The 21,020-nt window shown below is 53.2% G+C and overlaps 1 protein-coding gene across 1 annotated transcript in view; it reads right to left on the bottom strand.

The window, feature by feature from the left end:
- Window positions 1-4,364: 4,364 nt before the first annotated feature.
- TLN2 (talin 2) overlaps window positions 4,365-21,020 on the bottom strand; it is a 64,669-nt gene continuing 48,013 nt past the window's right edge. The window contains exons 38-57 of the mRNA XM_081337264.1: window positions 20,668-20,800; window positions 20,196-20,297; window positions 19,802-19,972; window positions 18,240-18,386; window positions 17,654-17,755; window positions 17,207-17,326; window positions 16,491-16,637; window positions 16,233-16,399; window positions 15,052-15,235; window positions 14,539-14,664; window positions 13,786-13,902; window positions 13,237-13,422; window positions 11,956-12,063; window positions 11,682-11,787; window positions 10,575-10,699; window positions 9,072-9,197; window positions 8,416-8,478; window positions 7,608-7,790; window positions 7,308-7,433; window positions 4,365-7,060 (exon numbers count right to left, since the gene is read on the bottom strand). Coding sequence (XP_081193390.1) covers window positions 6,932-7,060; window positions 7,308-7,433; window positions 7,608-7,790; window positions 8,416-8,478; window positions 9,072-9,197; window positions 10,575-10,699; window positions 11,682-11,787; window positions 11,956-12,063; window positions 13,237-13,422; window positions 13,786-13,902; window positions 14,539-14,664; window positions 15,052-15,235; window positions 16,233-16,399; window positions 16,491-16,637; window positions 17,207-17,326; window positions 17,654-17,755; window positions 18,240-18,386; window positions 19,802-19,972; window positions 20,196-20,297; window positions 20,668-20,800 — 2,668 coding nt within the window. The 3' untranslated portion in view covers window positions 4,365-6,931. The remainder of the gene's footprint in view (window positions 7,061-7,307; window positions 7,434-7,607; window positions 7,791-8,415; window positions 8,479-9,071; window positions 9,198-10,574; window positions 10,700-11,681; window positions 11,788-11,955; window positions 12,064-13,236; window positions 13,423-13,785; window positions 13,903-14,538; window positions 14,665-15,051; window positions 15,236-16,232; window positions 16,400-16,490; window positions 16,638-17,206; window positions 17,327-17,653; window positions 17,756-18,239; window positions 18,387-19,801; window positions 19,973-20,195; window positions 20,298-20,667; window positions 20,801-21,020) is intronic.

Here is a 21,020-nt window from a genome sequence, read left to right as displayed (position 1 = left end):
CCTCTGCCCGGGCAGGCTCAGGGGGGGGGGAGCAGGAAGTGGGCCTTTTTTGGCTAAGGGAGGCTTGCTTAAGCTTCTCTCCTTTCCTTGTTGGCCTTTATTTTTTCGGCAAAGATTGTCCCCAAGCTTTGAATAAGCCTGCACGGACTGTTCAAGGCTTCAGGCAGTTCTGTGCAGGTGGGAAAGATGTGGAGAAAAGGAGAGAAGGGGCTTATAACTCCTTCCTTGCGCCCCCCCCCCCCGTTAAAGCTGAAGCCTTTCCCTTTCTTTTAGACCAAAGGTTGCAGAGAAAGAGGATTTGGAAGACAGCAAAAGAGGGTCCCTCTTTGTAATGGGGGGGCACAGAGAAAGAAAAGGTCACCCCTGCAGCTGGAAACCTAAACAATCCAGGAGTTTCTCTTCCAGCTCTGCTCCCGAGAGTTGCGATGAACCCCGGGGGAGGGTGGGGAGGGGGCTGCATTGTTACTGGATTTTCTCACGCGAAGCTGTTGCTGACCACGGCGCTGGGCGTCAGTGAAGGAGGCAGGCAGACCCGTTTCCTGATTTGTGCTTTGGGAGGAAAGGTTGAAGCTGAGGAGAGCAGACCTTCCCGCTCATGTTCTTACAAGGGCAACGGTGAATCACGTCATCCCTGGAAAATGTGCTCAGGCCTCCCTTCCTCTGCATGTCCCAGGTCTTCAGTCAGCCGCCTGCTCCCTCGCTGGGAGGGGGGGCACCTCCTGCAGGCATGGATGGAGAAGCTCCACGCCCCCCCACGCCTCTTTGCAATGAGGGAAGGCTGGGTTTAACTCTGCACGTCTTTGCATTAGAGGGGCCTGAATGTGGCATCCCCCCCCCGGATTCCCCTTTGGTGGTGTGAGTGATGAGGCAAGACCCCGAGGCTGAGCCCCGTTATCCAAAGGGACCCCCTCCTTCACTCCAGGACCTTCCCGGGGCAGGCAGGGAAGAGGTGAGAAACGCTCTCTAGGGACCCCAGTGGGTCCGGCAGCTCTTTGCACCCTTTGGGGGAATCTTTCCCCCGGCAGTCCTGTCCCTCTGGCCTCTGGTGATGCACACCAGATCTGACCACAGCGAGGCAATTCATCCCCAGAAGAGGCCATAAAACTGGGGCAGGATGAAGTAGCTGCTAAAGGCACAAACTGGGCCTGCCTGTAAGGAAGAAGTGGGGGGAGGAAGGGACAAATCTCCTGCAGAAAGGAAGGGAGGGAGGAAGGCTTCCTGTCAATTAGCTGCCTGCTTTCCTCCCCCCCCCCGTCTCCCCCCCATGTTAAAAAACCCGAGCCCTGCCAGGGCTTTTCTGAAACGCTCGCCTTCCCGCCCCTTTAAAGAGCAGCCCTGGGGAGAAGATTGAAAACAGGACATCTGCCGTGCAGCCCTCTGGAATGCCGGCCTGAAGCAGAGGTCCCTATCCGGGCAGACGGAGCAAAATACCCTAATATGGAGCGGATCCCACTGGACCCCAGGAATCACCCTGCCCTCCTCCCTCCTCTACCCCTTGGCAGCCTCTGCTCTGTGTCTTGGCCATGCGGGAGGGGCACTTTGTAACCAACAGGAAACCCCCCCCCCCAGAGAGGCACCCAGGCAGAGGGGCGGCAGTTCCTGGGGGGTGTCAGTTGGAAATGGCAAACTCTGGGCATCGCCAATTCCTTGGCTACAGATGCCCGAGCCCAGGAGAGCTTGAGGAGGGGGCTATGGGGAATTTCCCTCCCCCTCTTTTAAGGGAGAAGCCTTCGTTGAGAGGTCTTGGCCCCCAACCACCCTCCTGGCTCTGGGTGCTTTTCAAGAGGCTTAGGCAAGTTTTCAGGAAGGAAGCCGATCTTGCCCCCTTTCTGCTCCTGGGGGGAGCTCAGCCCTGACCACCAGGAGGGCTTCCTAGCTGGCCTGTCAGATCCTGGACCAGAAGGACCCTGGCCGGCTCCAGAAAGCAGCTGTAGTTCGCTTTTGTTGCAAGGGACGATAAATTTCCATTTTAAAAAGGAGCAGGAGCGGGGGGGGGGGGAAACCAGGCCTTTTCTGGCGCTTTCTGGGGGAAGGCAGTGATTTATGCCCACGACGTGCCAGCGTTTTGTACTCTCCATTCTAGAGGAAAAAGCCAAATGTGGTGAGGCTGGGTGGGGCAGCCAGGACCTTTCCCTCCACTGAAGACCTTCTAAGTGGGGTCAAGCCGCTTGCCTGGGGCAGCCCTCCCAAGCCTGCCCTCCCCCCCACCTGCCGGGATTGGAGTACATCTCCCACCATCCCCACCCAGCAGTGGCTCCAGGAAAGGGTAGGTTGCGCTAACTGCTAAGGGCAAACCTGGTGCAAAGTGGCAGGGCTGAGTCTGTTTGCTGCACTAAGCCAGGGTTTCTCAACCAGGGCAATTTAAGATGGGTGGACTCCAATTCCCAGAATTCCCCAGCCAGCATAGGGAATCCACCTATCTGAGAAGTTGCCTAGATCAGGGGTCCTCAACCTTGGCAACTTAAGACTCGTGGACTTCAACTCCCAGAATTCTGGGAGCTGGAGTCCACAAGTCTTTAAGTTGCCAAGGTTGAGGAGCCGTGGCCTAGATTGAGAAACACTGCTCTAAGCCACGATGGCTGGTTCACCGAACAGGTAAACCAAAGCCAAACCAGCCACGTCCTGACCAGTCTGTCCAGGTCTCTTCGCATTGGGGAGACCCAGCTGCTGACCAGTTGACCAACGGTTACCCCCCACACACACACACACTCTGCCCCCACCTTCAGCCCGGCTGCACCCAGAGATGCCTTTCTGATTTGGCTCCTGCGGTGCTTCCAGGATGAACAGAGGGCTGCCTTCTTCTGCCAGCAGGAAAACGGCACCGCTCGGCCAACGGGCAGCTCTCAGACCAAGGTGGTTTTGGCACCAAACCTGGGAGGCAAGGAAGGCAAGTCTTGTGAAAGAACCGGTGGAGAGATTAAACGGGGAGTGCCGGACAAAAGTTTGTTTCAAAGAAGCCCAACCTGGAGCACCACAGATGGTGACAACTCAGCTCAGGAATGCTGCCCCCTCGGCCAGCCACACGAGCACCAAGCATTTCTGAATTCCTGAGCCTGGAAGACTGGCTGGCAACAGAAGCTGCTTGCTAAGTTTTCCTGCACTGGGCAATTGCCTCGCCAAATATGCTGGGAATGCAGAGTCTCATTCTCAGCTTATTCCTTTTTCTTCCTCCAAAGGGGCTTAAAAGAACAGATCAGACGGGCAACTCGGAATTTGGACCGTTCCCCGGCAGGATATCATTATCCCTCTCCAAGAGCTTCTGCACCGGAGACAAATTCCTTGTGTGCCCAATCACACTTGGCCAAAAAAGAATATTCTATTCTATTCTAATTCTACTTTACTCCTTATTTCCTACTTCTATTCTATTCCATCCCATGCCTATTCTCCCCACTTGGTTTTCTTTCCTCTTCCTCCTTTTAGACTGGAAGCTCTTCCGGGCAAAGATTTGGCCCAGGTACCTCAGTGACTCTGTGCATAAACAAACACGGGGCTCATTGGTGACTCTCCTACCTTGATGTCCACTCTCCCCCGGCAGCTCTCACAGCGGCTGATTTATATGCTGAGTTTACATTCCTCCTACCGTAATAAAGGATCTGGGAATTTGCTTTTAAAAAAATATTAGGAATCAACAGTTCCAAGTGAAACTTACCCAGCTGACACCACTGACCTTCTAGTTCTTCAAGGGCAGCCCAAATTGGAACACATTGTAGTAATCAAAAGGGGGAGTCTCTGTTAGATGTTTAGTGCCAGCCATTGGCAGTTCCCCAAAAAGGTCATCAGATGGAGGCAAAGAGGCTTCTTTGCTTCCACTGATGAGCCAAGGGTCTCGGACCCACAGCCCCATTGGCGAGAGAGTTTTATGGTCAGGGAGGGACCAAGATACCTCTGCACGAGGGGCTGTTCTTTGTTCTAATTCTAGCCTTCTTGCTTCTAGTTCTATCTCTACTCCTAACCTCTAGTTTAGTCATGTAATGCTAGCTTGTTTTCTTTTATTTTATTTCTCTCTCACATGCAGGCATGAATGCTTTCATGCCAAGTATTTCTTTCTCTTTGATCTATCATGAATAAAGTTAATATGATTGCATCTCTGCGTGATGCCTTTGCTTGGAAGCACCTTTAACGATTCACTCGTGAGAACACCTCACAGTCTCTGACCAGGGAACAGGGATCCCTCAGCAGCATTGCACAAAGGAACACCAATGCAACCCACGTGTTAAAGCTTCAAGGCTCTCCTCAAGGTGAACACGGTTCTTCTCCTGTGTAAGGTCGTTTCTTGACCCAAGGATTCCCCACTGAAATGGGAAGCAGAACATTTTAGAAAACAGAATTGCTGGTGGGCTCGTGAGAGCACGGAAGGAAGGAGCAACTTGGTTCAAAATTTTATTTAGGGTAAATACAAAACAGCTTTGTGGGCCAGATAAAGAGCATACATACAGTGTAACATCAAGAGAGCACATCATTTTGGACAGTGCCCATCTTCCTTTGGGCGGGGACGGCTTTTTCTGAGGGCGAGCCCCTCTCCCAGAAGCCTGGGTGCCAGGAAAGGAGCCTCGGCTGCATCCAGATGTTCCAGGGAAGCACAGCAACAGTCTGTGAGAGCTTCCAGTTGTTGAAGGACGGGAAGAATCACCAGCAGGCCCTCCTTCCCTGCTGCTTCCAGTGGGGACACTTTCCCACTCTACCAATGAAGCGTCTGGCCTGAAGCAAGGACCCCCTCCTTCACAGGAAGCCTACCCAGGAAAGGTGAGCACGGCTCTTCCATGTGAAGGGACCCGTGGTCGACCAGGTGCTTCTTCAGAAAGCCAACGCCGAGCACCAAGGGTGGCATTTTAGTGGATGAGAGCAGAGAGGCGCAGCCTGGAGAAGAACAACTCAGTGGCCGCGGTGTCCCCTTCCTCAAGAGCCACCCCCCTTTTTGACTGAAGCACCCCAGATTCAACCCATCTGCAATTTAATGCTCTTTGCCAGCACGGCTGTTTTGCTGGAGGATGCCCGAGGAAACACAAACTGCATCTGGAAATTCTCTCGCTTCAGCCTTGGTGCCGGTTCCCCTGCTTGGCCTCTGGACCCCGAGTCCCACGTCCCCCTTTCTGCACGTTTCCCTAAATGTCTCTGCCGCACAACGCCAGTCGAGCGTTTGGTGTAGGTTTTACAATGAGGGGGGGGGCAACGGACAAAAGCTGTTCACAAGAGAGATCTGTTCACAGAAGCCGGTCCTTCAAACGGTCCCCTTCTCAACGGAGAGCCAAACTGGAGCCCAGGCAGGTCGCCACAGGGAGCATCCTTTCCCAAAATAACATGAAATTCTGGCGAAGTGTTTTCTATCCAGGGATCTGTTTCAGGTGACCATGTGGCATGATCAGGAGCCGCCAATCATGGGGACCCTTATGGAACAATCCCTGCAGGAAGGGGGTCTTGCAGGGCAGAAACACGGCTCTGCTACTTTCGGGCTGGCTGGTGACACGTTTCGTGGAGATCCGACCTCCTGTCCACACTGACCACCCACAGGCCGGAGCTTGGCATGTAGACGCCACCCAGCCAAACACCCCTGGCTGAGACTCTCCAGCGCCCAGCCTGAGCTTCCTGACTGAATTCTGCCCCCCCACACGCCCGCCCTTCAGCCAGATGATGCTTCCCCAAAGTCGAGCTGAGCGGCTGGCCACAAGGTGAGCTACGATGCTTAAGGAAGCTTCAAGGTATTCAGGATGGTTTGAGCAAGCTTTTTTTCCCCCAGCAGACAAATTGCAACCCCTGTTCTGGAAATTTCTGCCACCCAACAGTTTGGTTGATTGAGAGAGCTCAGCCAAAACATATTAAGGAATTGCCCTGTTTTAAGTCATGTCGCGGTTTGGAATAAGAAGCACAAAGAATAATTTTACCTTAGCTAAGATTTTATGTCACATTAAGGGAAAAATACTTGCAGCACCTTTGAAATTGCAGCCTCTTACTCAGATGGAGCTTTTTTTATAAACCGCTTCAGTTTAGAGAGCGGTCCACTGATCATTTACTGGAAAAATACAGTCTGGTTTTATTGTTCAGATGTTAAATATGCAGACATGGCCTTTTGCAATTCCTAAAATCAACATCTGACTTCCCTTAGTAAAGCTCAGGGAAAAAGAAAGAAGGAAAGAAAGACCAAAATATATGTTACTAGTCCTCAGGGGTTCACAGAGTTTAAACTCACAACCCAAGAGCAGCTTTAACGGACACAACGTGGTGCCATCCCAGGTCTAAATCCGCCTCTTGGGCCTGTCCTCGTTCGCAGCAGTGAAACACTTCGGACCAGGGTAGACACCCCAGAAAACAAAGTATCCACAAAAACGAGAGAGAAAAATGGTTGTGTTTAATGCTGAGCTGTTGTGTTTGGTGCTCCCTGCCCCAGAGGAATACGGGCGAACGGGCATCGCATCCTTCCCAAAGCAGGTTATTCTAATTCTTGGTTGGGGGCACAGGAGGGGCTGCTGTCCACAATGTGCTGAACCGAGTACTTTTAGTGCAATAGGGCCCTGTGAAAGGTTCCTCCATCTGTGAAACCGGCAGAGAGCCACCTGCCCCAGCTCCAGGGGAGGGGCGGCCTCGCCGGGTCGAAGACTTCTCAAGTGATACCAAAGAGGATAATAAATAGATCAAAACTTCAGGATATGCTATAATACTGACTCGATCACCCCAGTCGTGAGAGGCAAAATCTTTTTCTCCTGAGATACAAGAAACAAAGGCCGGGGAGTGGGGGCGGGGCAGAGGGGGTACCCTAACACTGTACCCCGGGGCGGGCTTGCCAGGAGGCTGTGGATGAAGCGTTGGGTCTTCTCACACACCCCAAATGTTGGCGAGGGCTTGGCAGTGTCTCTCTGTAGCACGGCCCCTCCACCTTCCCTCCCACCCCCACCCCGTGCTCGGCTCACTTTCTTCCCAGCGAGGCCCGTGCGAGCGGTTAGCCTTCCTCTTCCCGCAGCTCGCTCGGGAGGAACTTGTACTGCTGCTGGCGGATCTGGGCCAGCTTTTTCCGGGCTTCCTCCAATTCCCGCTCCTTCTTCAGCATCTCCTCCTGGGCTGCGATGATCTGAGGAAGCGAGACACGGATGGTGCTACAGAAGCCCAAGCTACGAAACACCAGCCAGCCTCCTCGGCTGAGGAGCAGCTGGAGCGTGGCAGAGTCCAGGTCATGCGGCGTCCGACGCCCCCGAGGGGACCCCTGAGGGAAGTTGCCCTTTCTCCCTCTTCTCCCATGGCGAGTCCATGGTTCCTCCGACAGACTCAAGCGACCCTCAACCTGAGAGGAAATGGCGGGGAGCAGGGAGCAGACTCACCTGCGCGATGCCCCCCACAAACTTGGTCTTCACCACCACGTCGTCGTCATCCGCCTTCCCAAAGGCCGCCTTCTGGGCTGCCCTGACCAGGTTGTCCGACGCCCGTTTCACGGCATTGCCTGCCACCTGCGGACGGAGAGCAGACGGCAGCGGGAAGTCTGTTGCTTAGACCGTATGCAATCTGAAGGTGTGTTGTGCACACAGCTCCCCAAGGGCCACTTCAGCCTGTGAAGGAAGGGCCTCATCTCCCCTCCCCCCGCCCATTTGGGGACGCCCTAACTGCGAGCGGAGCACGCTTACCTGCAGCCTCCTCATGGCCTCAGAGTCCTGGTCGGCCTTCACTTTGCAGGCCACCAGCAGCTGTGCCGTGGAGGCGGCCACTTGCTTGGCCGAGGAGATGAGCTTCTCCTCGCTGGCGTGGCCCTGGACCGAGGCGTTGGCCGCCTCACAGAGGTTGCTGGTCGCGGCTGCCACCATCCGGGCCTGCCAAGGGCATCGGAAGAGGGCAAGGCCCCGCCTGAGTGCGGAGCTGGGCCAGGTGCCCCTCAGGCCCAGTCAAAGGAAGAAGGTAGTCCTCCGTGAATAACCATATTTGCTCAGTGACCATTCAAAGTTACAATGGCACTGAAAAACACGACTTGTGACCGTTTTTCACAGGATTGTTGCAGCATCCCCCTCATGGTCACGTGACCAAAACTTGGGCGCTTGGAAACTGGCCTGTACTGGCGAGAGTCGCCCTGTCCCGGGGTCTCCGTTTGGGGCCTTCTCAGCTGGCTTCTGACGAGCAAAGTCAACAGGGGAAGCCAGATTTGCTTAACAACTGCAACAATTGCCTTAATGGCTGTGGCAAAAATGGTCACCAAATGGGGTGCAACTCACTTAACGACTGCCTTGCTGAGCAACAGAAACCTTGGGCCCCATTGTGCTCGAAAGTTGAGGCCTGCCTACAACTCATCCAGCACCGCACAGGCAACTGGATCTCGGGATCCGCAGTCTGCCCTCCGGCCCTCCCTCCGTCCGCTCTCCTCGGCCAACAAGAGGAACCGCAAAGGCCGAGAGGTTGGCTGGAAGCTTGAAGAAGTGAATGGCAAACTCAGAAGGGACTCACCGCAGAAATCAGCCCCTGGGACCACTGTCCATCGTCGGCAGCATTGGCAGGAATGGCCCCCACCTGGAAGTCCAAATTCAAAAAGGCCTTCACAACATTTCAAAGCACGGTTGTTTGGTAAATAAAATGGAAAGGGAATTATTATTTTTTTGCTTTCTAAAGCAGCATTTCTCAAGCTTGGCAACTTGAAGGTGGGTGGGAGTGGAACTCCCAGAATTCAACTTCACGATGAGGGGACGTCAACTCCCAGAATTCCCCATTCTTGGAATTGGAAGTCCACCCATCTTCAAGTCGCCAAGCTTGAGGAGGTATTCTAAGGAATCCTTGGTCTTCAAGGTAGGATCAAACTGCGCACCTGGGCACTACACAGCCGGAAGAAGATGGCGCCGTCAAGGCTACTACTTCCTTTTTCTCTCCTGGCTTCTCCGGATTGGCTTTGGGTCGACCAATCACATTAAGCCGCAAATGCAGCTCTGCCTTTGGATTAGTAGATTGCAGGCGGCCAGCCAGGCCACTGTAGTTATTTTACAATTACAGCTGGAAAATGTACAGCGTAGAAATACGTGGCCAGGATTCGTTGGAGAGAAAGGGGAAGTTCTCCGGGCGTGGGGCGGAGAGAGACAGAGAGCTTCCAAGTGGGGGTCTCGGTCACCCACCTTGCCTTGGGCGACCAGCTCTCGCTGAGCAGCAGAGGCCGACTTGACGAGGGCGCTGGTGGCGGCCGCAATGGACTTGGCTGCTTCGAGAATCTGTTCCTCAAAGTCCAGGGTCTCGTCCGCCAGCTGCAATCAGAAAAGGAGCCCATCAGGCTGGCCGCACCTGGCGGTTCCCGTGACTGACCATCTGGCCTGGCTATTTTAAAACCTCCCACAAGGTTAGAAGCCACATTTTGTGGCAATGCGTGTCACTCCCCATACGGAGGTCCGGCCTCTTGGACGGGGCAGCAAAGAGACCAAAGCGAAGAGATAAAGATTAAATAAATAAAGTGCATGGCAGGGGTCCTTGCATTTGACCCCCCCCTCTCCCCTATGCAACTGGGGGAGAAAAAAACATCAGAAGAATCTGCAAACATTCCTCCAAAACCTCCCTGAGGAATTTGTTATTGCCTCCTGCCATGTTCTATGGAAAACAACGTCCCGGAGACAAAGTGAGACACCGTAGGAATGTTTGATATATAGTTGGGCTAAATTACAACCTAATATATCAAACATATCACACAGAGTCTCACAGGACAAAAAAGGCATTCGGGTGGGGGTCAGGCTGAGGAGAGGCATGCTCAGTCGGTGGAAGCCGGGCTGGGTTCCTCCTGGCGCCCTCCAGAGGCTGGAGCCGATGGGCCCAGTTCGAGGGGAACCAAGGTCCCCGTTGCAAGATCCCTGCTGCCCCCCACGGCCTCTCAGCAGAAAGCGCACAAAAGATTTTCTATCCTGTGTCATGAGCCTCGGAAAGAGACCATCGTTTGTTCCCGTAAATATTTGCGCTCTCTCAACATATTGGGAAGCATCCGGACAAACGCAAAGCACCAGCTTCTCCTTCAACCCATCTCAGAATATCTCAGTGTGACTGATAATCTCTGGGCAGCTTCCACGTTGGAGAGAAAGGGAGCGTGTGGGGTACCACCGGTCACAAGTCTGGCCTGCTCTGCTCTGGCTGGTCTTGGAAAAGCAGCTGCTTTGGCCAGATATGGCTCACACGTGGCTAGGACAGGCCTGAGACGGCCATCACAATGTCCTCCTCAACACAGACCTCTCTTGAGGTGGCAAGGTCTCCCCCTCCTCAGCCAAGCCTCTTCTTCAGACCTTGCAGACAAGTGGGCACAGACCCCTCCTGTCATTTCCCCAAAGCATCTCTTTGAGGGTCCAGGAGACCGTGGTTTCTCACCCCCATTCAGCCGAGACTCTCTAAGACAGGGGGGGTCAGACTGCCGGCCTGCGGGCTGAATGCATCACGTGGAAGCCGCACCCACCCCATTGATGGCAACGGCAAAACTGTCCCGATACGTTGCGCGATGTCACGTGACGTTGCGAGTTTGACATGCCTGCTCTAAGAGCACCGCGTGCATCTCCCCGGCCCTTCAGGAGAGGAGAGATTCTGCTTGGTATCCCTGCTTCTTGTCGGTCTTCCCTAGGAGACGGTCTCCAGATTGCAGCCCTGCTCACCTTGGGCTTGGCTCTGGGTTTCAGCTGCTCCAGCTTTTTGGCAGCTGCTTCAATGGAAGCAGCAGCTCCGAGTAATTCCGTCTCGGCAATCACGGTGGGGTCTTCAGGGTTGACCCACTCGGTACCTGGAGATTGTAGACAACAATACAGGTTATTGTAGTCTATTTTACAACTAAAGGAACAACTATTTCATCTCCTCAGCTGGGAGACAGATGCAGCTTGTGTAGTCCTCACATCTTCTAGTCTGCGGTCTTGTTTATTTCATCCGTTGTGTTACTGGTATCTCTGTACCTCTGTTTGTTGTAACGTCTCTCATTGACCATTTATAAGTAAAACGTTACACCTCGAGGAGATGCCATACCAGGTCAGAGCAAGGTACCAGCGAAGGCTGTCATATAAGGACAATGGAAGGAGACACCTTCAACTCAGACTCAACATCCAAATGCCACCAGTGGCTTCTTTGGCTTCCCCACCTGGCTGCAACGAATGTGGGAATGACCAGGACGAGGAGACCAGCCAAGGGAAGGGCCAGATAAAAGGCAGCTTAGCCTACAGCAGGAATGTGGGTGGGCAAGAAGCTGAGAAGAGGCCGCCCTAGTTTCTGGGCTGTACAGGAGACGGGGAAAGAATTGCAGTGTCAGAACTGAAAGATTCTCTTCATGTAACCTGACACCAAGGCAGCCTTAGCCCATCTGGCCGGGCTACTTATTAAGGCCGACCCCAGCCTGCAGCCCTGGGATTTTCTGCTGGTCTCCTCCTCAAGGTCAAACAGGGTTTATGCTGTTTGGTTTCTAAATCTAGATAAATTAAGGCGGTTGTTTAGTTTCTAGGCCTCCATAAGGAGGAGGAGAGGATTCTTTTTCTCCGTTAGCTCGACCAGGAGAGAGCCAACATTGCCGACTCCTACAAGGCCCTTCTTCAGACTCCCCCCCCCCCGTGTGTGTCCCCTGCCAAGAGAGGGATAAAGGCCAGGAGCTTTTCGGCAGCAGCCCCTGCCCAGAAAGGGGCCTCCCCTCCCCTTTCTCTGGCCTCCACAGGGGGCCACCTTGGTTCCAACCCGACTTGCTCTGGGAGCCCGGGGCAATTTCCGCAGGAGAGGAAACTTACCTTTCATGGCTTCGGCAGACTGTATGAGCTCCGTCACTGCCCCCGCCACCCCCTTGGACAAGGCCGCCAGCAGATGCTTCAGCTCGGCACTGGGCTTCTGGAGGATCTGCACGTTGAACGGGAGGGAGGGGACAGGTGCACAAAAGGCGGCTTCCTCAGCATCTCCCCTCTTTTCCTCCCAGATCCCCCTTCTCTCAATCTGGCCTGGCCAACAGCAGGCATCCCGCAGCCAGCACGACCTCAGCAACTCCCCTGAAGCCAGCGCCCTCGTTACCGTCAGGACATGTTCCAAGAGCTGCAGGTAAGCCAAGGTGCACTCCGTCCCGTAATGCAGCGCTCTCGCCCGCACGTCTTCGCTGACATCGGGGTGGAAGGAGGCTTGCTGTGGGGCAGAACACCAAGCCCTTCAGAGGGAGCCAGAGCTCCTGGCAGAGATGGGGAAGCCACAAAAAGGGTGCCCACCACATTTGGGGCAGAAAAGGCTTCCTCCGTGGTCGACGCCTCGCTCCTCCTGATCAACCGATGGGGGGCGGGAGGGTCCCAATCCTGCATGCTCCCCAAGAAATGAGCATTCCCCTATCGGCACCCCCTGGCCAAGGCATTTCCACCCCCAGCTGCCAAAGAGCTCCATTCTGCGGGATGCTGTACCGAATGCGAAATGCGCTGGGCTTTTGAGACACCAAAGATTAGCCATGTGCTCAGGTTGCCAATCAAGATCCCTTCCACCCAGGGGGAGATCTGGGCCCCCCAGGCTACACGGGATGCTCTGTGCACGTGGACTGCAGGAGGAGACACCCCCTCCCGATCCCCACCCTGGGGAGGACAAAGCTTGACCAGAAGCCGCAGTTCAGCTTGAGAGTTTTGACTTGGGATCTGCAGCTCGCAGGCTCCGTCTCCTGGCCAGGATGGGATACAGCTGTTCCCAGGGCTGGGCTGCTGCCAAGGGTGTGTGTGTGTGGGGGGGAGGGCTTTTATTCCCCATTCCCCTCCTGAAACAAAACTCCTTTGGTCCGTGGGATGCCCCCAGAATCCGTTCTTTGGGTTCTGCAGCTCCAAGCAACGAGCAGAGCAAAACAGGAGATTCTGTCTCTGTTCATCTCAGACTTACACTCAAACACAAACACACTTACATACATAGACAGCCTCTGAATCGCTGTGCAGCCCTGTGAGTTGGCTCCCAATGTAACTAGCAAAACCTGTATTTAGTTCTCAAACCCTCCAAGCGTTTCTTTGCTGGCCTCGCTTAAATGCAAGAAGAAGAGTCTGGTGGGGTGTGGAGCACCCCCCCCTTCTGCCGTGCTCCTCGAACTGGGGGCTGGAGGGAGGCTGCCCTCAAACCTGGAGAGTCCACGGAGCCCTCCCCATCCACAGTCCCAAAGGGGCCTCTGCCTGGGAACTGATCCAGCCCCTTTGAAAAGCCATCCACTTTCGTTTCACACAGACCTGCAAACGCTTTTCAAAGGCAAACCTGCCGTCCTGCAGCGACGCTGCCGCCCGTCCTTCCAGCGTCTCCGTAAATCAGCCCCGAATCAGGAGAGGCTCTCGAGGAGTTTACCTTGCAAGCCGCCAGCATGTCAGCCACGGCTTTGCGGCTGAGGTTGGCCGTGGCAATCACATCCTCTTGCCGGCAGGAGTTCCCGGCTGCCACGGCTTTGGCCGTTGCCACGGTGATGCCTTTCGTCATCCGGATGGATTCTTCTGGGGAGCAGGTCTTCTCGGGAACGTCCTTGGACTGGAACACCTGGAGACACGAAGGAGGGGGGAAGAAAGGTAAGGGGTGCTGCCACAGAAACACCACGAAGCAACGGGGGGGAGGGGGGGTCAATGGAAAAAGGGGCCGTCCCTGTTGAAGAAAGCCAGCCCCGAGCTGGCAGGGGAGAACTAAGACCCTTCCTCTAAAGGGCAGCAACTGCCAGGCTCCCCCAGACCTCTGCACAAGAAGCCACCGGAATGACGACACTGCGGCCCACGCAAGTTGCTCTGCTCCCCCCCCCCGAAGGGAAGGTCAGAAACCAGTGCTCAGCTGGAAAGCAGAGCCCCTCCCCAAATCTCAGTTTTAGCAAGTTGGGTGGGAATGGCTGGGATCCGGATGCGGCGTGGATACCGTGAGCTCCTGCTTGATGTACTCAATGGTAGCCTCCAGGGCCCTCGTTCCACGGGTGGCCTCGTCCTCGACCGCCTTGACCGTCTTCAGGAGGGAGGTGACGTTGGTCACCATCACCTAGGAGGGAGGGAGGGAGGGAGGGAGGGAGAAGGAAAGGAGCCATTGCAGCGTCTCCCAGTCCTCTGGAAGGCAGGGCTGATCCTTTCCACTGTCAGCAGCAGGATTTGTGCAAGGGTGTGGGGAGTCCAGCCCCACTGCAGAGGAGGGAGGGATGACGGATGCAGAAAAGGTATTTTGAACATCGGGGGGCATAGGAAATCTCTCGCATGGCTGAAACGTGGACCCTTTCTGGAGCAAAGGTCTGCCTTGGGGGGCTGCAAGAGGAGAACCTGGCTGGTCTCTGCTGGGAGAAATCAGGAGCTTGGCAGTAGCACCAATTATACTGAAGGCCTTTTGACAAAACGTGTTACGTGTCGGCAGAACAAACTCAGAAGAACAGAACACGTGCAGAGCTTAATCTCAAAACCCCAGAGCTGTTTGCAAGAGAAGCAAAAAGCACAATTCCCCCCAGGAGGAAACGCAGCTCGAGTGTCGAGAAGATCTGCAAGGACCACCCTCGCGCCTTAAATAGTTGCCAGCAATTATTTGCCAATTCTGGGAATGGAGGTAAAAGCAATATTTGAGACAGAAGGCCAAAGCTCCTGTGGGCAACCTGGCTGAGACTCAACAAGGAAGAGCATTTTTCCCCCGCACCTTGGCAGCCCCCTTGAGCTGGTACATGGACGGGTCGTCTGCTGGCTTGCTGGCGGCTCCCTTGGTGGCACCGATGAGGTCAGACAAGGCCTTTGCCACATCCTTAATGGCATTGATTAGCACAACCTGTCAGAAACAGGGCCTGTTAGCTTCTGTAGAGGTTCTCCATCCAGCCAGGTCTTCTGGCCTTTAGTGAGGAGATATTTCAGTTTATAAAGTGAACCAGCACTGGAGAACAGGCGGAGAACATTTCAACCACCTGATCTCTAGTGAGGTGAGCAGCTATATAAATTTGATAAATACGTAAAAAACAGAAGAAACAGAACTGACCCGCAGCTACTTGCAGGCTCCTGTGCTTCTTGATCCTCTGCGTTCACCCAACCTGGCTCCAGAAGCCCAGCAGAAGGTCTTGTCTGGCAAGAGGTTCTAGGCGATTTGGCGGGTGACCCAACCTCCCTCCGATCCTATGATGGAGCCCATCCTATGGCACAGCCCCCACCCCTCCATACACACCTGCGTTTCAGGGTCATCTGAGCCCAGGCTGGCCGCTCCCAACTTCACCACCTCCGCCAGCTGCGTAATGGTGCTGGCGGAAGACTGAGCTGCTTGGGCCAACTTCTCCTGGCTGGAGGCAGCTCCGGAGACCAGCAGCTTGGTGTCTTCAACCAAAGCCTTTGCGGTCTTTAGAATATTTTCCCTGGGAAAAGGAACGGGGTGGAAGTGGGGCGAGCAGGAGCCGCAAACACCTTCCCCTCGTCTGCATAAACAGGTGCAAAGCAGCGGAAGCTGTTTGTGCCGTTCTTATTGGTGCATTTCTGATTGATTGCCTCTCCTGCATTCCACCCTCCCTTTTAGCTTTAATCGCATTGGATGTGAACTTAAAAAATAAACCAATTATTCCGATTTATGCTCGGCTACAATCATGAATGCAGTATTTCCAAAATCTGTTACCGTAATTAACTGAAATTAGTTCTAAAGAGTGGACTGCAGGTCCACAACTTATTTCTTGGGTGATGCAACAGTTTTATTTATTACATTCATTATATTTATAATTATCAAAATCAAAACTTAGCTCCGAGTGTTGACCTGAATGCGGTGTTGAGTTTTGGATGGTTTGTCTTACTTAGGATTTATCTTTATGGACAAAGAATTTATCTTTACCAAATTATCTGCTGTTTAAAGGTGAAGGGAAAAAAATTCATTTAGGCCAAAGGAAATTAAAATTATTTCTAACGATTCAGAACACAAATTCTCTGTACTCCTAGCTAAAATACAATAGTACAGTTAATTTGACCTTTGGATCTTGAATAACGTCACATTACTACTACTATTAGTAATGGTGGAGTAGTGCTTAGAATGCAGTACTGCAGGCTAATTCTGCCGACTACTAGCAGTTCAATCCTGACCGGCTCAAGGTTGACTCAGCCTCCCATCCTTCCAAGGTCAGTAAAATGAGGACCCAGATTGTTGGGGGGTCAAGATGCTGTCTCTGTAAACTGCTTAGAGAAGGCTGCAAAGCACTGTGAAGTGGTACATAAGTCTAACTGCTGTTCTATTACTACTGCTATTAAACCAACAGCTGAATGCAGTTTCCTCGTGAACCTCTACATTGTCGCTTCTTTCCAAACCTCCCAAGAATTTCAGAGTAAACTTACCCCCAGCGCCCCCCGCCTCCATTATGTACCCAGCCTCACCTATGATCGGCAAAGGATTCGTTGTTCTCGGCGTTCAGTGTCCCGGCCGCAGCAAACATGATGGTGGTGTCCAGGTCAGCAATGATGCCGGAGACGGCGCTGGCTGCGGTGATGCACGCCTGGGTGCCCTTGTTCCCCGCCTGGAGAGCCGACAACACCAGGGACACCTGTCCAAGAGAAGGGAGCAAGGTGGATGCAGGGGCGGCCCACCAAGGGAAGGATGGCCAGGGCGGGGGTCACACTTTGGGAAGCCCGCACCTTTTCGCTGACCGTCCGGGTGCATTCGATCAACTCTCGCTTGGTGTAGGCATCGGTTGGACATATCTGCAAGGCCCCAGCTTTTTGGACCAGGAAGATGCAGCTGTGTCCAAGTTCTTGAACCCGTGTTCTGATCTGGAACCCTATCTGTGGAGCCAAAAAGAGGGCAGAAGAAAGAACAGATGACAAAAGGGCTCCTGGCTGGACATCCTCCCAAGCAGAGGGGCAGGAAAGGCGGCTGAAGGGCTGCAGGAAGAGCGGATCAGCTGCTGGAAGAACAAGGCTAAGGATGGGCTTCCAGCTCGTGAACAGGAAGACGCCTCTTCATACAAGCTTACGAAATACTAAAGCAGCACCCCTCGCGTCTGTTTTAATATAGAGCCAATGTTATATTACTTTCTGTGATCGTGTCTGTGGCTATTGTAGAACAAAAAGCAAATTAAAACCAGGACTAACAGCCTCTCTGAACGTTGAGAGGAAATAAATCAGAAGAAGGAAAAGTCTCCTTAAAGGAATGTCTTCTGCAATTGATGAAATGGAAAATTCCAAAGGTTTCTGATCGTTTGCTCCTTGTTTAGTGTTCTCTTAGGTTTCCCAATCGAGGGGAATGCAAAACTTTGAACCACTGTAGCTGCCCCCGGATCTACTGTGGTCTCCTCATTTCCCACAACCCCGCAGGGGCTCGTGCACTTAAGGGGGGGACCAGGATGGCAGACCTCCTCCGGTTCCGCAGTCCCTGCTGCCATCCGTCCCTGGGAAGCCAGGTGTCCATAGTCGGTGGTCATTTGCGATGCGAGTCCTCCCAGTTCCTCTGGATTAGTGACCGCCTTGGTCATCTGAAAGGATGGAAACAAGGATGAGAATCCTAGTTTGCAATGTTGCCTTGCAAACAGACTGAAAGACCTGATGGGGCTTTGGGAGATCCCACCTCCAATTTTGCTTGCTCTCTCTCTTGCTGCTAGCCTCCTCCAGTATCTTAACCTGTTTAATGGAGGGATTCTGTTGTGGTGTGAAGGTTGGGTTTTGACTTGTTCTGAACTGTCACTCCAGCTTTCTATTTTGTCCCTTGCAAAAGACCCCATTTCTGGGCATTTGCCAAGCAGATCTATCCTTTAATTAAAAAAACGAAGCCATGAAGCGAGAACAGACGGTGCTTCTCTTACCATCTCTTGAGCTGTGACTGCGATGGCCCTGCAGTATTTGACAACGGTGGTCTGGTAGTCCACAAAGGACCCTTTGGGATCGGAGGGTGTCCCTTCATCTAGCTGTATGGTGGAGAGGAAAGACTGTCAGCAAGGGAGAGTAGAAGACCTCAACCTGAGGCCCTTCAGAACCGTTGGACTACACATCCCATAATCAGCCCAGCCATCAGCTTCAGATTATAGGAGTGAGGTCCAACGCCACTGTCCATCACCTAGAAGATCTGACTGAGAATGACCAAGATGCAAGAAAAGGTTGAAGCAGCCCCATCTTTTTGGGTAGGACCACCCAGTTGGAGAACCAGTAGCCTCATTTCCACCTGCGTGGAGGAGAAGGATGAAGGGCTGGGCATAGACGCATTTTCCCCAAATCCCCACAGTGTCCCTATTTCAACAAACAATAATACGAAAGCTGCTAGAAAAGATTATTATAACGCTTAAGAAACAAGTAAAGAATTTGGACGGTGGTCAGCCTAGTTTGAGCCTCCTTGAGAAAGCTGCATGGGTCCCCCACGAGAAGCAGCAATGGATCCAGAAGCTCCTCGCTCACCTTACTCATGGCTTCAGCAATGGAATCCACCATGTTCCCCACCATGCCTACTTCACTGGCAGCTTCATTCAAGGTCACCATGATGTCATCCACGGCTTCCTTCATGAGCTGTGCTGCTTCCAGGATAGCATCATGAGTGTGTGAAGCCTGGGAGACAGAACAGAGCCCCATCACCCTTTCCTTCCTGTACAACGCCATCATGCACGCAGAGCCCCCTCACGTGGGATGCCGCCGGGTTCCGGGTTCCTCTAGAAGCTGCAAGGAAGAGGACTCCTTCGGCAGCAAGTGGTTCTACAAAGGGCTGCAATGTCTGCAGAATGGACCCCGTGGAAAGGACGTCTCTCCAAAAGGCTTTTTCCCACGTTGCTGCAACTGCCGCTCTAAAGGAGGGCAGGTACAACTTGAATTGCAAGCTTCCTGGTGTATCAAAGAGGAAATACAGCATCTGTACAGAGTGGCCTCAGTATTTAGTCAGAGGATCTTAGAATTGGAAGATACCACCGAGGTCATCAAGCCTGGCCCTCTGCACAATGCAGGAATGCAAATTAGAGTGATTTCAGCAGCAAAGGGAGGCCCATCCCCTCTCCGGATCATTGCTTCCACAGTCAAACTCTTCGTGATGTTTAGAATTTGCTCCCCCGAACATTGAAGTCAAAGCAGTTCTTGAAAAAGTTTTCAATCCCCCACTTCCCAAAAGTTTATTCCAAGCATCCTTTCTTTTCTTTTTTTTTTAAAAAAAGGCAGTTAGAACATTTTCTGCCCGAGCTCCTTGCGGAAGACCCTAATCAGACGGAGTTGATTACCAAAGGCTGCGTTTTTAATTAAAGGCCCTTGCAGAAGAGGCAGGAAAGGAATTCTCCAGGGCTCTCATCACATACCGGCGTCTGAAACGTGATTGCTCCCAAGGAGCGTATTTTAAGACTTGTAATATGCAAATCATGTTTTCTTGCTGAAATTTCCTTCTGACAAACAGGATGCATTTCAGGGAATAAGCAGGCTCTGGCTGGCTGCCCTCCATATATGTCAAACTAAACCTCCCATTATCCTGAGTTAGCCCAGGCTGGCTGGGAATTTGGGGAGTGGAAGCCCACCCATCTTCAGGTTGGCAAGGCTGAAAAACATCACATAAGATTCCCCACACCTGAGTGCAAGGGAAGAGTTGGATGAGGAGACTGTGCAAAGGAAGAAGAATGCAAGGTAGTTCTCAAGTTATGATGGTTACAACCTACAAACGTATTGGGCAGGTTCCATTACAGTGATAACTTGAGGATTACTGATGAACAAACCACCCACGTTATCCTGAAGCTGAAATGTTTCTTCCGGTTTTAAAAAAGATTCCTGCGAATACAACACCCGTTTGGAATTGATCTCCTTAATCTGCCCATTTTAAAAAAAACACTCTGATTCCCGTTTCATTAGAAATCTGCCACGGCCTGAATCAAGGGCACCCAGAGCTCCCTTCCCACAGGCCCCCTCAGATCCCCTCCCTCTTCCTTGCTGGGAGGGCTTTCCCCCCTCCCCCGGTATCTGCCCCATCCCCACCCTGCCCCACTGACCAATACCTTTGGGTTCCCCCCTCCTTCCTTGGCCGCGTAGAGCATCTGGAGGGCCGATTCCGCCAAGGTCTTGGTTTGATCCAACAGGTTCATTTGCTGCTGGTGGTTCATCAGTTTGGAGACGACGCCGACGGCCGCCAGGACCAAGGGCTCGAAGTAGCTGGAGACCTGCGTCACCTGAGGAGGGAAGGAGGCCGAGGGCTCAGACAAGCGAGGATTTCCCCTCCCCAGACCAGCCGTGCTGGGTGCTTTTCAACTGTGGCGATCTGAAGCTGGCTGGCTGGGGAATCTTGGCAGTGGAAGTCCACACATCTGAAACTTGCCCAGGTTGAGAAACTCCGCTATTTCCACAGTTCAGAAGACCCCGAGAACAGACCCCTGCTGCGTCCTTGGCCCCTACCTTGTGTCCAAGCTGAGCAGCCTCACCTCGGGCTGCCGTTGCAATGGGGTCGATGAGATGGCCAATTTCCTGGACAACGGAGGTCAGCTGTTCTTGCAAAGCCTGAGAGACCAACAACGATGGCTGTTATCCTCTTCTCACCATAAACGATCACAAAGCTGTTAAAAACAGCCCTGCTGGTGGAAGTTTTGGCTTCCTAGCTACTCCCTGGGCAGCTCCCCCAAAGGTGAACTCAACAGCCTAATCCCAAAGGAACTTCCTTCCTCCATTTGCAAACCACCATCGTTTCTATCTCTCAGATGGGCCAGGTCCGCTTATCTGCAGTGAGCAGCGAATGATGGGAAATTCTTCTGGTCTGTTTATACCACAGTGCTGCCTGCCTCCTCCGCTCAGTCAGTGGCTCTTCCAATTTGCATCTGAAGGGGAAATGCACATATCTGGGGGAGGGGGGGGGAGACCCGGTGTCCCTTACCTCCACAGAAATGTCATCCCTTGTGGCCAAGTTCTGACTAACGACAGCGAGGGAGGCTTGCTCGATGTCTCTGATGCACTTGTTAATGCCATCAATGGCGTAGTCGCACTCCCGCTGGCCCGGAGCTTTGTCCCTGCAGAAAACGATGGAATGGCCGCTCGTGAACTGGGCCTGCGCCGAGGACTTCCGGCACAGGGATTGCCATCTTCAGGATTTCGCCTTCTCGATTCCTCTCCTACCACCTTGCCTGGCTTTCTGCTTTGCACACCAAACTGGGCACCCAGGCCTCTTTGGATGCTTAGCGCAGGGGCCAGGTACACCATCATGCAGAAGCCAAAGGAGGGAAGCTCCAC

This window comes from Vipera berus (genome assembly GCF_964194415.1).
Source record: "Vipera berus genome assembly, chromosome: 12".
NCBI classification, from domain to species: Eukaryota; Metazoa; Chordata; class Lepidosauria; order Squamata; family Viperidae; genus Vipera; species Vipera berus.
This window is presented reverse-complemented; position numbering and strand designations above follow the sequence as displayed.